The sequence below is a fragment of the Rhipicephalus sanguineus genome, chromosome 8 (assembly GCF_013339695.2).
Source record: "Rhipicephalus sanguineus isolate Rsan-2018 chromosome 8, BIME_Rsan_1.4, whole genome shotgun sequence".
Classification (NCBI taxonomy): Eukaryota; Metazoa; Arthropoda; class Arachnida; order Ixodida; family Ixodidae; genus Rhipicephalus; species Rhipicephalus sanguineus.
Genome location: NC_051183.1, coordinates 48,670,529 through 48,687,083, shown reverse-complemented (window position 1 = coordinate 48,687,083; position 16,555 = coordinate 48,670,529). Strand labels below are relative to the sequence as shown.

The 16,555-nt window shown below is 49.0% G+C and overlaps 1 protein-coding gene across 2 annotated transcripts in view; it reads right to left on the bottom strand.

Moving 5' to 3' along the window:
* Positions 1–15,164, bottom strand: part of LOC119401850 (TNF receptor-associated factor 5) — a 66,205-nt gene extending 51,041 nt beyond the window's left edge. For both annotated transcript variants that reach the window (XM_049418406.1, XM_037668844.2), the window contains exons 1-3: positions 15,018–15,164; positions 2,630–2,897; positions 12–116 (exon numbers count right to left, since the gene is read on the bottom strand). In XM_049418406.1, the coding sequence (XP_049274363.1) occupies positions 12–116; positions 2,630–2,860 (336 nt within the window). In that variant the 5' untranslated portion in view covers positions 2,861–2,897; positions 15,018–15,164. The remainder of the gene's footprint in view (positions 1–11; positions 117–2,629; positions 2,898–15,017) is intronic.
* Positions 15,165–16,555: the final 1,391 nt, after the last annotated feature.

Genomic DNA, 16,555 nt, shown 5'->3' with positions numbered 1-16,555 from the left:
GAGTGGCTCACCTTGAATGCAGCAACCGTATCACTGAACCTGCAGCCGTGGATGCTCTGCGAGCACAGCACCGTGAAGTCCTTCAGCGAATTCCACACAGTGTCATCCGGAACAATCTGCACCATGAGAGAACAGAGATAGAGTACCGCACTATCAGTTCGGTACTCAAATCTCTCTCCAACGTCACACTAAAAAGTCAAAACACGTACGAAATAAAGCGCTTTCATTAGCCCAAATATCTGTGTTTGGTCTGTCCACGATAGTGCATTTAGGAACCTTCGTGTAGACTGTATAATTTGCATGTTATTTTACGAATTACATAACTGGATGTGCGCGCAATATGATAATTTCGTTTGTCTCTAATTGACAAAGACATTACCGAATGCTTTCGTGCTGGCTAATTTTGTAGTGGCGGAAGCTTCAACCAATCAGAGAATGGTTATGGCAGCCTTCTGGGCAGAGCCGACAAGACAGCATGTTCTGCAACATGGCGAAATTCAACAGTGACTGCAATAGCACCTTTGGTGTCATCAATAGAAGTCGCACGATGCCATCCACAATGAACGTTAACCAGCTCCTGCAACTTCCAGCCTTGTTATGGTCTTACTTTCACTCTTGATCGGCGTGTGGTACGTGTGCTCTCTGTGTACGTCGATGAACGCACCATCACGTTAGTTGTGTACATACCTATAGTCGGATACAACTTTAGAAGTCTGCGGCATTTCCTGCGACGGATGCACACAAGTCTGCCCCAAAGGCCGCGCACTCCAGACTGACGTCATGAGTGCGGCGGCCGGTGACTCAGCCTTCGGGGAGCACTGGCGAGTGCATGAGTGGTATTATTTCTTTAGTCACAGAGACGATCGGCTGCCGCGCTTCGGTCGTGTGGGCGGGGCCTCTTCGGAGTTCTTAAGTTATGTCCGATTGTAATAATGGCTCTAGCGCGAAACTGAAAAAAATGATGAACAAAGGGAGAACAAACTAGGACGTCGCTGCACTAACAGCCTTCCGTCCCTGTTTTTTTTTTTCAGTTCCACTACTTGAACTAGTATTAGAGATGAACCAACTATATTCGGATACAACTTTATAAGTCCGCGGCACTTACTCCTCTAAGGCGGATGCACACAAGCTTGCACCAATTGGGCACGCATTCCAGACACACGTATTGAGCCGGGTGGCCGGTGACCCCACCTGCGATAACATTGCCTTGTGTATGAGCTGGACTATTTACTGTCGAAGGTCATGGGTTGCCGCGATTCGGTCGTCTGGGCGAGGCCTCTTCGGACTTTTACAGCGAAAGCTGTTATGAGATCATTTCACCGGCCGTTTTTGGCGCCGTAGTTGTCCGCCGCCGCCGCCGCCGCCGCCGCCGCCGCCGGTGTCCGTAACCAGTATCGCTCGAAATAAGAAAAAAAACGAAATAAGAAAAAAATCCAGGATGGAACGAGGTTCGAACCTGGGCCCTCTGCGTGGGAGCCCAGTATTCAACCTCTGAGCCATGCCGGTGCTTGAAACTGCTTTGCAAAAAGGTCCTATACAGGCTTCATGTCGGGAAGGAACCACATGAACATTTGCAGTATAGCGTGGTAGAAGAGTAAAATAAGCACCATTCGTCGCACAACGCGAATTCTGTAACCAGGCGTCACACAATGCGAATTGCGCAACGAGTAGGTTGTTGAATGCTTCCAACCCATTACAAAGGTCTCTGCCATAATTCTTCATCGTCATCAGGCACAGCATCAACAAAGTGTGCATAATGTCTTACATGCGTTTAGCAGGTACCACGGCTCTCCGTAGAATGACGAAAAATGGCACAGTGCCTGCTGACCAACTTTTCAAAAATTACAATGATTTATAGCGTAGTGGGTTCCTCGCAAGTGCACTTGTTATGGTTGCCAAGGAAGCCCATAAGCGCATGATCCATTTCCTCGGGGTCTGAGTAAAATTACAATGATTTATAGCGTAGTGGGTTCCTCGCATGTGCGCTTGTATTGGTTGCCAAGGAAGCCCATAAGGGCATGATCCATTTCCTCGGGGTCTCAGTAAAATTACAATGATTTAGAGCGTAGTGGGTTCCTCTCAAGTGCACTTGTTTGTTTGCCAAGGAAGCCCATAAGCGCATGATCTATTTCCTTGGGGTTTCATTAAAGTTCTTCGCCCCCCCCCCCCTCTCTCTCTCCTACGTCAACGTATGCTATACAGCATGACGGGAGAGGGAAATGGCAACCGGGCGTCACCCAATGCAAATTACATAACTGGTGAGCCGTTTAAAGCTTCCAACCCATTACAAAGGGCTGAGCCATAATTCTTCATCGTCATCAGTCGTCGCGTCAACAAAGTGCACATAATGCCTTACAGACGTGTAGCTGGTGCCTCGCTTCTCCGCAGAATGACGAATAATGGCTTAGTAGGTGCTTCCCAACTTCACAGAAATTGTGATTTATGGCGTAGTGGGTACCTTTCTAGTGTACTTGTATTGTAGCCCCAAGAGAGCTAGCTTACAACGGGCTCTAGAAACGCCGCTCTTCCAGCTTTCGCTGTGACTGTGCTGCGGTTTCAGCGCAGGCCTGGCGTTTTTTTAAGCTGTATCCGACTATAACTCTGTTGAATACCGTTTTGATATACATACCTTCTCGGTCCAGGTCTCGTTACCGTCGACGGGGCACAGGAGCACGGGCCTGGAGCGCATGAGCTCCTGCTTGCATCGCTCGCAGAAGGCGTGGCAGCAGCCGGCGCGGTAGATGACCGGGCACACGGCGCGACACAGGGTGCACGCCAAGTTGCGCGGCAGCGGCAGCTGGAACTCGAGCCGCACCTCGCACGGCAGGCCCGGGAATCCCCGGAGTACCGTCTGCGACATACCCGCCTCCTCCTCCTCCTCCGCACCTCCTCCTCCACTGCGATGTACACGATAACCCTTCTTTTTTTACATTGGACCATGTGACACCATACGACACGAATCAGAGAGACTAAATACGCATGTACACCCTTTGGGACAGTACGCCATACACCGTTTAGGTTGTACACTTTTAGCTAACGCCTGGCTCATACGTTGTCTTACAAAGACAGTCCTCAGCATGGAGAACATTCTCTCAAACTCACTTGATACTACTACCCGCCTCCTTTTCCACGCCTGCTCCTCCACTGCGATGTACACATTAACCCTTTCCTTCATTTATACTCACGTGACACTACACTACATGAATATCAAGGACTAAATACAACACATGTGCACTCTTATGGACAGAATATGCATACACCGTTTAGGGTGTACACTCTTAAGGACCCCTTCCTTTGGAGTTCATAACTCGTCTCACACCGACAGTCCTCAATGTGGAGAACATTGCCTTCAACTCACTTGATACTACTACCTGTCTCCTCCTCCTCCACAGCGATGTACACGTTGCACCTTCTTTCTTACTTTGGATCACGTGATACGATCTGAACCTCAGAGACTAAATACGCATGTGCACCCTTATGGACAGTATACCATACACCATTTAGGGTGTACACTCTTAGGAACCCCTTCCTTTGGAGTTCATACCTCGTCTGACAACGACAGTCTTCAGTATATGGAGAACCTTCTCGTGAACCCACTTGACAGTATCTACATAGGAGTCCACAAAACTGACGATATACACTCTACTTTTACTGAGGAATATTTCGACTACCTCGAGTTGTTTGTGGTGTGCCTAAATAGGATCACACCAGTCCAATCATGCCTTTGATCCTCATTGATATTCTCCCACCACTACTGTCGCACCAACTATGCCAGATGTCTGCCCTTGCCAGTTTTACTGCATTGTAACAAGAACAGTTGGCAATGTTCTAAGGCTGGTTGCAATTGTAGCTCTCCATGCAGCAACGCTAGTCGAAGACCAAAGTTCTTGCTCTCGTCTCGTCCTTTCGCCTCGTTTATGGATAGCTTTTTTTTTCCTTTTTGTAGTATGAAGCACTGCAAGTGTCTCAGCTGTTCAAGGCCCGCCTTACACCTCAACTGGAGGAAGTGGAGTGGAAAGCCCGGGTTTGACCTCAGTACATGCTGAGAAACGGACTTGCACACGATGGATTGGTGGGCCGCTCGTACTCCGTGCACTGGTGCCTCCGAATTGATCGCTGCAGGTCTCCCTACCGCGAGCCGAACGTCGCAGCCAGCAGCCAACGTGGACCCTAGGGACGGCAATTAACGAACCCAAGTGCGTCCCTCTCAACTCATTAACAACGCTACTGCGAAACAGATTCAAACCCTTTTCCCAACGACGCAAGTTCGGCTCGTTCTACAGCTATTCGTTATCCCGCGAAAGATTTTTAAAGCCGGTTCTCGAGTTTAAAATGGTATACTCAGATAAAAGAACCCTGTCTAACTCGTATATCTAAGTTCCTTTCTAAAGGAACACTCAAGAAGATTACTCAGTCGAGCTTGATTGCAGAACTAAGTACAGGAAAAAGGTCAATCATACATAGAGAGGGGGAGGGGGTACTTGAAGAAAGGCAGAAAGATTGTCCCGAGCTACATTTTCATCGGGCATCATCTCTAGTATTCTCTACACTGGAGAAGAGGGACGGGGAAGAGAAAGGACCGACGAATGACGATGCTAAGATAAGAAGGTGCGCATATACAGGTCCATCGCTTTGCGCGTACTTAAAGTCATGCGTCTAGTCCAGTGGCTTCAAGAGATAATAACCTTTAATGGAAATTCCGGAGAGGTTAGCCTGGTTTGTCGCCTGGCTTGCTACTGCGGGTGTCGGGTGATGACTGACGGCAGTGGCTTCAAGGATGGCTATAGCCGCCCTTATGAGCACAGATGCACCTATTATGGACTGCAGAGCAAGGCGAACACAAGAACGCGAAAACACGCCACGGGTATTTTGGAAGCGTTTTGGTATTGAAAACCTTTCAACCATAAGTTGTATAATGACCGTGTCAACTTATGAAAACTATAGATGGCTTGCATTGACGTCATCGAAGCCGCCATGTTGTTGTACCAGCACAATGGGACGCTGGGTTCGTAACGTCACGGGAATGTTATCAGTATACATCGCACGCATCTTCCGTTCTTATCCAGGTAAAGAGACCACTGACGTTTCGGCCGCGTCTTTATCACATTCATGCAAATTAATTGCTGCCGTGAATATCCTGTGCTAACGACACCATCTCAGCCGCCACGTTGGAGTACCAATACGTTAGGAAGTGCGTCCGTGCAGTCATTTGCAAGCTATCAATACGTATTTTCTGTAAGTGTTCCAGTGAAGAATTCTTGATGCAAGCTTCGTCTACTGCTTGCATCTTCACGTAATCCACAGTTTCCCCTGGAACTTATGTATACACCTCAGTCATAAAATGCTCAAAGCGAAAACACAGAAACTCACAAGGTTCCTTATGCATTCGCGTAAGACGACTCGAAGGTGCAAGCCACGTACTTAATTTTCTTTTCAACCAATTATATTGATCCCTGCTCCACACCCCTACCACCGAAAGCTTGTGCACCAACGTGGCTTTACACTGCCTCTGGGATCGGAGGCGTTGCAAGCTTTCTGCACTTCCCGCGGTTTTGCAGTGCCTCCGGGATTGGCCCACATTTGGCCAAGCGAAGATATCATGTGATGACGTCATCATTTGACGTCATGTTGCGTGAGGTCATGACGACGTCGTAGCGACGTCACAAATTTCGGCGCTCTGTAGCGTCATGGTGATGCCGCATGCTGACGTCATCGCGTTATGATCCTTTTTTGTGCATAACTTCGTGCTGACGCCGACGCCGCCGACGACGGTCACTTTTCGCGTTTGATGAGACATCTAAGGCTTTCGCCTTAACAGCACAATACACCTTCGTCTTTCGCTGCGCAGCAGTTTCGGTAAATAAACGCTCGTAAAAAGAGGCACCTCGATCGCGTGTTATCTGCGGCGCCGCGACTTTCGTTCCCGAGAATCGTGCTCCATTCGTTCCGCATGCGTGCACGCGAATATTCACCAGCAAAGAAGCAAACGCACCCCGAACCGGAGAGCGTGCCGTGTAGCGCGGTGCTAAAAACACCATGCACACGCGTATAGCGGCTCGCACGATGCATCGTATGCACGCACGCGGTTCGCAGCGGATAGGGAACAACAGCGGGCGCCTGGCTCGTTTCCCGCTCGCACTCGAGGAAAGGAAGCGTGCGTGGCTCTCTTTGTTTCCACTTGGACGGCACTTTCGCGATCGGCGGCGAGAATATCACTACGGACGTGCTCGTGCCGTCTTAATGCCGCCGACGTGCCGCGGCGTCCTCTAAACAACGCGCCGAGCCACAACGCTTTCCTTTGCCGATTACCGCATTTCCTCGAGTGTAACCACCCTCCTCTTTATTGTTGTCCTTATTGTTGTTGTTGTTTATCACAGTGAATGCATCTCGATAGTTTTCATACTCCCTCTGAGGTCACGCTTACATTGATTGCACTCAGAGGAACGTTAAGCGGATGCTTATGAAGCAACCAAGTTTAGCTTTAATAAAAGGCCATGCCGTTTGGGCAAATCCTTTATGGCATCGTGCTAACAATTACTGGATCATGTTACAGCGTAATCTGTCATGGTAAAAATGCACCATAGCGGTCGTGAAGACGTGTGCAGACTTTGCGTGGAAGACACGTGGTACTGTACCAGGCGTCACGCCATGTGAATTACGTAACGAGTGAGTGCTTTAAGCTGCCCAACCTTTCTAAAGGATTAAGCCATGATTCATTATCATAATGGTCAGCCACAGCATCAACAAATTGTGCAACTTTACGCATGCGCATACCCTCCTGAAAATCCCAGCATTGCCCACCACAAAATTTATGGTGTATATGCTGGAATTTAAGGTGGGCATGATGGCAAATGTCGGGAATAATGGTGGGCATCGTGGAACACATGACGGGTGTATTGGGTGGATGTTGGGCGGATATTGGAATAGTTGGTGGGTGGATGGTGGAATATATGGTAAGTGGGTGCTGGGACACGTGGTAGGTCGCAGCACCCACCCCCTGTTGCCTCATGTTCGTTACAGGCTTAAAGTCACGTGGTAGAAGTCCAGCTGTCACGCCATGTGAATCGCGTGATAAACGGGAGCTTTCAACCTGCCCAGCCATTACCGAGTGCTGTGCCCCAACTCATCTTCATCAGTAGCAGCCGCAACATCAACAGTGCCCTTCTAACTCACGGGGATTTATGTGAGCAAGTTATATAGGCGCTGTTACGTTTGGCCTAAAAATTCATCGAGGCCGACGCCATTGAGCGTACAGCTGTCTACCGGAATGCTGTCTTCTCCCCCCGTATCGGCGCTTAGACGGAGGCAGGAATGCCGATTCTTCCTGTAGGAGCTTTTGCCGGGCGGGCGGACATGTCGCTGTGGACGGATTTTTCAGAAAAAGGGCGTCGGAATTCGGAGACCCCCTTTTGGCTTGTTGTTCTCTGCGTGAGATAGCACCGCGGGAGAGTTTCTCACCCAGCCACATCTGCCTTCTACCCTACCGCAGCAGGGAAAATTAACCTGCGCCGGAGGGAGCGGTCTGCGTGTTTTCCGGAATTCGACACACCCGCTTTGTCGTGCGTTTTGGTCAGCGTGGGACTGCGCCGTTGAAGACGCTCCCATCAACCCAGGTGGGGCCTTCACCCGAGGCAGCCATCATTCAACACTTCTTCCAAGTATTACTGGCAGTGGAAACGGAGGTCATCGGCCCTTTCCCCTTTGGACTGAAACTCCTCGCCGACCTTCTCACCTACGAGTCTTCGGGGCGTGGCGAGTGTATTGTGTGACTCTTTGCCTCCTTTCGGGAGGCCGGACGCCAGGACGACAGGTCACCGGATTGGCGGGAGACGTTGACACCGGTTTGCCAGTGCTTATGCAGTGACAGTCTCGGGGCTATAAAAGCCGAAGACTTTTGCTGTTATTTCTCTTCTTTTCACCTCCTGACTTCATCATGTAAATAAACACGTTCCTTCTTGAAAGAACGCGTCTCTTCCCTGGGAGCCAGCTACCGTAACGAGACCCGCCGAACCCCACTCCTTACAGCGCACACACTGCAGTTGCGCAGTTTTGCGCCAGGTGGCAACGTGCGCAACTGCGTAACGTATGGAAGCATTAAAGCTACCCAGTCATCACAAAAGCTAAGCCACATTTCGTTATCATGATCAGCAGCAATAACAGTTCCATCATAGTTTAGGATTAATTTGGTTCGGGTAAGTTGGTGCAAGATCTACAAAGTTAAACAGCACTGGTCCTGTGTGTGCGTGTTTTCTTGTGTCTTCGTCTTTCGTGCCGTTTAACATTGCACATTACAAGGGCCCTTGTATCAGCCAAACATTCAGGTGTTCAGCTACGTAGCTGCAAACGTTGTGTGGAAGATGCATATTACTGCACCAGATGCTACGCCACGCGAATTGCGCAATGAGTGCGTGCCTTAAAACGGCCCTGCCATTGCAGAGGGCTAAATCAAGATTCCTCATCATGGTCATCAGCAGAAGATCAACGTTGCCTTCCAATTGCGCAGTATAACTAAATGTGTCAAACTAAATGTGTCACGCCGTGTGAATTCCTTCATAGACGGGCATTTTAAAGCAGCCCAACCGATACAAAGGGCTTTGCCACAATTCATCATCAGTGACCCAGGTTATAGATTTCTCTGCGCCGCTGTTCACGCGGGGTTCTTTAAAGCTTGCCATTCACTGCAGGCTACGCTACTATTCATTATCATCATCAGCAGCAGCAGCCCGGCCGTAGTGTTCTTTATGACAATGCTATACAGCGGGCATTTTCATAGCCTCAGTAGCAATGAACAAAGTACCATTACTTTTGTTTTCCACGATCTTATATGAACTGTGTGTTTATGCACAAACTGTCCGAAGCGTAATATTCTTCACAACGTGATTTTCTGATCACAAAGCACACCTGACAGTACTTCGATAAATGTGGGCACGTTAGGCCGCCAGTTTCTGTACTCAGTACTTGCAGTAAGCGCCCCAAACGAGTTTACGACGAGCTCTTAGAAAGCCGCTCCTCTAGCTCACGCTCTGACTGTGCTGCTTGTTGTGCGCATACCTGGAGTTTTCTTCTCTTTTATGATTTTTTTCTCCGTCTTGCGGACTTTCGCAGAGCTTACTTACCAATAAAATACTAGGCCCATGGCCGTCTAGGATAAACCGCAAGGCAATGAAAGTGCTTCAACGTTTTTTTTTTCGTTTTTTTTTTTTGAAGACACGAATATTTGCGATTAATATTGAGCGGACTATATTGAAAGTGTGCATCTTCAGGACCTCAATAAAGTTCATCATACCATACCGCGATTGTAAGTATGCTCTCTTCAAACGAGAACTTTTAGACTCGCCAAACCTAGGACTGTATATATGTATATATAGGATTTTTGTATCTTAAGTTTTTATATCCTAAAAGCCAAGTGGAAAGGGGTAACCGTCGGCAAGCAATGGTGACAACAACTTCTTCATTTATTTTTTTATTTCAATAAAAAAAAGGAAGTTATCTTTCATAACACCGAAAACATTGCACTCTTAACCTTGAGAACATGCTTGGTAAGCCATAAAATACGCAAAAAAATAAACGAAACACGGATAATAAATGTGACCTGCAAGCGCTGTCCTCCTTCAAGAGCACCACTTTTCACGAGAACAATTAAGCAAAAGGACATAGATGGACGTGCTGTCTGCATGTCCCTCACGACGTGTGTCCTCTTTCGTCTACGAGCGGAGTTTTGGCGCCGATTTTATGCATATTGTTTGGCTTGCGTTTCGTTTATTGCAGTAATCAACCCTGTCTCGCCCAATTAACTAAGTTATAGTTCTGGAAAAGTAATTTCACCGTCTAAACCTATTTAGTGTAGCTATTAGCGTTCGCGATTACTCGGGCGGTCATAAAGACGCCATCATCTCCTGTCGTATATGTCTATAATGTTTCGTTCTACCGCTTATTCCACGGCCCGTTTATTCCTCTTCTTGGAACAATGTTGAAAGCCCTGCCAGCACTTTCAATTTTAACCATTATTATAACCGCAACGTCTCAGTCACCAAGCTTCTGCTTGGTCTACGCTCGCATTGACACGCAATTACACCGAACTAGTACCTATCGAACATTGCAAGTACACGTTCCTTGCAGCTTATCAGCCGCATTCGCTGATATGTGTAAGCACCAGGTCCGGCTGACATTTTTGCTTAGGAATAGTTCTTTAGCGTAAGATCTTTTTTTTTCTGACCTTGAACAGCTGCTGCCCATAGGAGACCTACACACAGTGATCGCTCTATGTCATTCAATCCGTTTATCAACATCCAGTGTACATCTGTTTCGCACTGTCAGATTCAGCGTTCGCTGTTTTAGTGCGCCCGTTGCAGTGACGTCACATCAAATAAATCATACGCATATGACACGTAAAAGCGTCACGGGCGATTTCGCGCGTTGCGCGTCGCCATCCGCGGTCACGTATTACGTCACTGGCACAGACGTTACCCGATCAATGCGGAGTCCGCAACGTCAGTCCAGGCTCCCGGTGATGACGTCATACACATGTGCACGCGTGCAGTCTCACTGAGCGGGCTTAAGCAGAGCAGAGTTCATATCTTTGCATGGCCCGCGCCAACTTTCCGTGCCATATCCACGAACAACGAGCCGTTAATACTCATTTTGCCATAATATATAGAACGTTTGAATGATATCATGAGCTGGGGATGTGGCTGCGTCTAGCTTTACTTAAAAATAAATGAAATAATATTTCTCTCTCGTGGAAACCCAAAGCCCGATCGTATTCTAGCTTTTTTTTTTGTGTTGTTGACGTGTGAGTCAGTTGTGTTTCTCTCTAATCTGCGACAGTAGCTCAGAAGACTACACGGACTAACGATATCACTTCCTAAAAAAAATTATTCGAAGAGCCACCAGTGCGTTCATATGTTGTAGCTGGTGGTTCCCACCGTGCACAACCACTTTAAGAGCATGATGTGTGACATCATTTCAACAGCTCGCGAAAGATATAACGCATCGTCATAATGAGCACTGCGTGACATGAGATTTCTGATCTTTACAGTGCATTAACATTCAAGGTGATTACAGGTTGCATAAAACTAAAAGCTGATTTGTTTTCCCAACAGATGAACCACTTCTCGACAGCTCACCTAACACTGACCCAACAAGCACTTTGTTAATTCTATAACGTCTTGTTTTATTATTGTTATTACTTATTGCATAGTTGTTTTGTGTCAATGCTCACTAAGTTTTTCAAATCATGAACGCGTACAGAACCTCGTGGAGCACGTGCCCAAGAGCCACTTTTTATTTGCTGACAGAAACACCAATACAAAGCGAGTGAACGTATCCGCACTTATCTCCACAGGGGGCCTACTATAATCGGCATGCTTACCTCGACAAAATATTCCACCTTGTCTTCCATCTAATGACATCGCTGCATCGACGTCACACGTGTCTGCATTCCGCATGAACTGCTCTTTGCACCAAGGTATGCCTCACAAACAGGCCCGTAGCCAGGAATTTTTTTCGGGGGGGGGGCACTTGCTGAAAGCCTTGACTATTTGAGAAAAACGCCTATTTTCATTATTTATTTTCGGTAAAACACCATGTATCATAAAAATTTCCGGGGGAGGCCCCCCCCCCCCTGGCTACGGGCCTGCTCACGAACTACGCATAGCTCATGTGCACATTCGCTGCCATTACATATATGTGACCTGTGCGGTGCACGTTATATGAACATCGCATGAGACTGCACGTCCTATGGATGACAATGAAGACAAATGTATCGCTTTTACTAAGCCTGCACTTCACGAAAGTTTCGCCTGACGTTGAACGTCAAGTACTTGGATTTTCTTTTTTCGTGTGAGCAATTTAATGAAGAGGTGCCAGCGCCAGCTATTGCAAGCCATCTGCTGCAGAGGCCAGAGCTTGCAGACTTCTTATAAAAAGGATTATTTGCGCAAGAGCTGTATAATCGCGTTTCTTTTGAACACTGAACTGCATACTTCCCGCCTGCAAGCCCCGTTGAATGCATGTCCGCGATGCATTCGCTTAAGGAACAGGTGCCATGACACGCGGCACAGGCTTCGCATTCAAATACACGCAATGTATGGGGAATTCTCACCGAAAAGTTCGAAGGTTTCTACCGCGAAAGGAGACACCTCTAGTTTGCGTGCATGGAAATATGAATGTGGGAAGTCTCGCTATGTCCTTTTTGCGGGCATTACAATGCATTTCGTACAGCAGCTATACAATGCACCGTACTGCAGCTATAGACTAAGGCAGCGATATAGTGTGTGCGCGCCATTTCGAGCTCAACTTGCAAATTGCTGGTTGCGGCGCGACACCTAGAGTGCGCAGGATTACATCATGTTCGTACCGGAGATCCACTTTAATTCTTGGAAAACACGCAACGAATGTAGTGCAACGCGAACAAGGGACATGCAAAACATTATTGTTTTCACACGTGGGATTATATCTGAGATGTTCACGATATAGTCTCGGCATAAAGGAGCACCTCCAAGAGTGAACGAAAAGGGCATGGAATGAGAAAAAAGGTGCGGGACGGCGGGAAAAGGCGCTTAAATGGACCGACGTCATACGACCCAGACTGATGACGTCAAACGCGCGCGCGAGAAACCGAATGAGGGCGACGCGGCGGGAAAGAGGCGAAGAGAAAGAGGCGACCCCGAGACCTCTGTCGAGAATAGGGAGAGGATAGCTGGAACGAACTGCACGGTTCTCCCCAAAACGGGGGGGAAAGGGAGAGGGCAACGAGGCGAGAGATGGAGAGATGCAAAGTGTACCTTTCGTTCCTTCCCTGAAGTTTCCCCCTCCCCGATCCCACCTCTCCTCAACGGCTGTCCCGATTTCGGAGCGTAAGGTGGGGAAACGCGGCGCGCGAGGGGATCGGCGGGCGGGTAGCGATGCTAAAATTAGCGACGCAGGCGGGGCCTGAGACGTGCACTGTGGTGCAGAGCCAGCGAGAGCTCAATGAACTCCCCCGAAAGCGTGCCAGTGACCCCGTTTTTTCCCGAAACGTGCGGTGGGTTGGGGGAGCGGGCGAAGGGAGGGAACGTCCTTCTCCCCTTTTGGGGAGAAGCGCAATGAAAGGGGCGCGATGCATTGAGGAAAGGGAGCGGAGCCTCTGACGTAAGACACGGGCCGCCGGATAAAACCCCGGCTTGCTTGCTTTGGATAGAGAGGATGAAAAAAAGGGAGGTGGGGGAGAGAACAGTGGAGAGGACAGCATTTCTGGCGCCAGACGAAGGAACGAACGAACCAAAAGGTCAAAGTTAATGCCACACACCGTCTGGTTGCTTGCTGCTGCTTGCCGCAGCTTTCGACATCCGTGTAAAGGAACGATATCCCGGACGCACATCGACGAAACCTATATGTGTGCTCCCCGAGCAACGAAACCTGCGCTCCGTATGCGCGTGGTAGATCGCAAACTCCATTCCCCCTCACAGGCACAGGAGGAGGGAATGATGTCAGTGTACCAGCGGCGACGGGAGAGCGAGCGGTTATTTTTGGAAATTTGCAAAAGGGGGGCGCTGTCATCCTCCACTTTGTGCACTCCCTCCGAGCGAGAGAAAAAAATAGGGAGGGAGGTTGCGACCTCTCCCTTATATTCCCGCAGAAACCGACCGAACAGAGATCGCCACACAAAAGCGTCGATATGTGTGTGTGTGACGCGCCGGGCCTGAACCCTGATCCGACAAGCGTCAGCGCACTGATTGCCAATTTCGCGTCGTCCACCAAGCTCGCGCGCGCCAAAAGGGAAAACGGCGGGCTTCAGAACAAGCGAGCGCCGCGCGAGAGGCGCTCATTCTGCGCACGCCTGTGGCGGCGGCAGCTCCCACTTGCGTCACTTCCCCTAGATGCTATAGCTCTTCCTCTTTTCTCGCCTCCCCTCTTTTTTTTTTTTTTCTGCCGCTGCAGAGTTCTCAACGTGGCTTGCTGTACGTCGACTGTGTACACGAATACAAACTTAGTTTTACATGCTTTCGCGTTTGCAAAGAAAAAAAGGGGTATTCGGGAAACAAGAAGGGGGCAGTATACGTCATAGTGACGACATCGCGTCGAGGAAAAAAAGATACGAAGCACGCGCTTATCCCGAATACGGGAGAAGCTCGACGGATGAGCTATACAACGGCAACGCGCCGTCCATCCCTACGTTTCCTTAAAAAGCACGCTTTGCAGCAGCAGCACAGCACCGTGCAACGACAGAGACACTGCCACGAAACCACGCGTGTTCCCTTTATTATCACGGTAGTCACAGCTGAGGAGCTACACGGACGCAACGCTTTTTTTGCAAGGAGAACATTCAACGGGAGCATGACTTTCAAACCCCTAAAGATAGCGCGTTGAGGCCTGTCCTCGCAAAGGTGCACCGATCTGGATCGCTTGGTAACCTCACGCAGCGTCTCAGCGTGCAGTTCCCGATACACGTAATCGCAGTTTTCGTGAATGCACACGCCACCATGAACAAAAAAAGAAAATGAGAAGCAAAAGACAGAGCCAACACGGTTCCGGAAAGCCACCTCCAGAAGCGTGCGTAAGCTGGGATATAATATTGCATGAGTCACGGCCACGATCTGCATCCAGGAACACTACGGTGCGACAGGAGGCGGTTTGCATAGAAAACTTGCAATCTCTTCCCGACAGCAGACCCACAGCGATCGAGTCCACCCCCTTGCAAGAATCACCTGCGACCCTGATCGTGAAACCAAACCTTGCATCGCAACGTCACCAGCCACTGACTCCCTCTTTCCCGCTGTTCCCCATTGCAGCTAGCTATCACGGGAAAAACCTGAATGGGGAAAACGGGAGATGCGACGGAGTTGAGGGGGGAGGACCGAGCTGCGTCAAACAAAAGACGAAGAGCTGCACGGTGAACACGGTGAAGCCTAGGTTCCCCGTGCAAGACGCGCACGCGCTTGCAGAGCACACGACAAGACGCTTGCAGCAGCTATAGGAGTACGGAACGCGCGGCGCGCGCTCGCAGTGCAGCAGCATGCAGTTGGCGTGCAACGTACCTTGGGCTTTCGACTCCCCGGGCACGGTCACATCGCTGGCCGAGCAAGGTGCAGCATCCCGTCGACGACGCCTGTTCATCACCTGTCCAGCATTTTGCGCCGTTTTTTCGGGGCGCTCCTCCGCCACCCCCCCGTTACTCCTCCGCTCGGGCGCGCGCCTACCTTGCGTCAAGGTCTCGCCGAGACGCCATCCATAGCGCCCGCGGCGCCCCCGCACCGTGGCGCACCGCAGTGGCCTCCCTCCCTCCCTTTTTCCTCGTTACCTCCCTCCCGGTCCCTTTTCCCGTTATCCCTATTCGCCTCCCCCTCCTCCTTCTCCCCTCGGTCCGTCCCCCTTTTCTGGCGGACTGACGCTAGCTTTGACGGGAGAGCGAGGTCGGGCTCGCAACTGTGGCCGTCGTGCGTCATTTCCTTTCGCCACGGTGCGCGTGCGCGCACGTGCAGTTTGTCGTCTGCTTGAGCAGCGCCTCGCGTTGGCTTGAGCAGCAGCAGACAACGGCAGTTTTCGCTTCGTGTATAACTTTGTGACGTCCGCGACCCCATTTTGTTTTGTAGAGCTGTAATCAATTCCGGTGATGGCGCTAAACGCTGTTGACAGGCTTCCGAACGTGTAATAAAAGAGGTGCGTTTTGATTCAATTTTGCGAACACGTTTCAGTGGTGGCCTTGCGCCAACAGTGGCACACGCTCGCATGCCACTGTGGCTGTGCCACCCCTCAGCTTTGCCGCGGACTATTCCTTATATCTCAACAAAATATAAAATGGTTGTTTTGCTATACGCACTGTTCTGTCACAGACTTTCCCTTGCAGGTATTGCGCACTACAACAAAATTTCCTTATCAAAAAAGATTATCGGATGTTACGTTTTCCCGGATCACGAGTCCTTTTTTCCGTGGTCTTCGAAGAAATGCAGCAATGGTATGCGTTCTACTGCATTATATTAAAATATTTAGAATGCTTTGAAGTTTTGCTCATGCTCTTTTTCTAGGGTTCGGAAGTTTAACCCCCTCACATAAAGGCAAAAAATTTAAGTTGAATGTATTCCTTCAAGGAAAAAATTGTAGTTCGGTGCCAACTCCAATTTATAAAAACTACACAACTCCAATGCTATACAAAACTAAAATTTTACTTCGCAAACTTTCGACGATGTCGCGTACATGTACTCACCTTATTTCCGTTTATTACTAGTTTTGTTTTATAGCAATACTAACACATATAATATTAAGCATGCTATCACTGTTTAGAAATCGCTGGTCTCACTCAACAAGAGTGCATAAGTTTCACGAGAATGTTTCACACAAATATTCGCAAAATGCTATCGTAATGTGAAACAGTCCATCTTTAGAACAGTGTAACAGTTAAATTAGCTTAATGGTTATTGACTAACTTTATTTTGAACACTGCACATCAATATAAAAGTGGTGATGTTAATACTGTATTTCGTCATTCTGGGCAACACGAAGAGGAAATTTCTACTGCCCCACCTCCGCAAAAAGAAATAATAAATGCGAAATGAACAAATGTCATTAAGCAACTGCC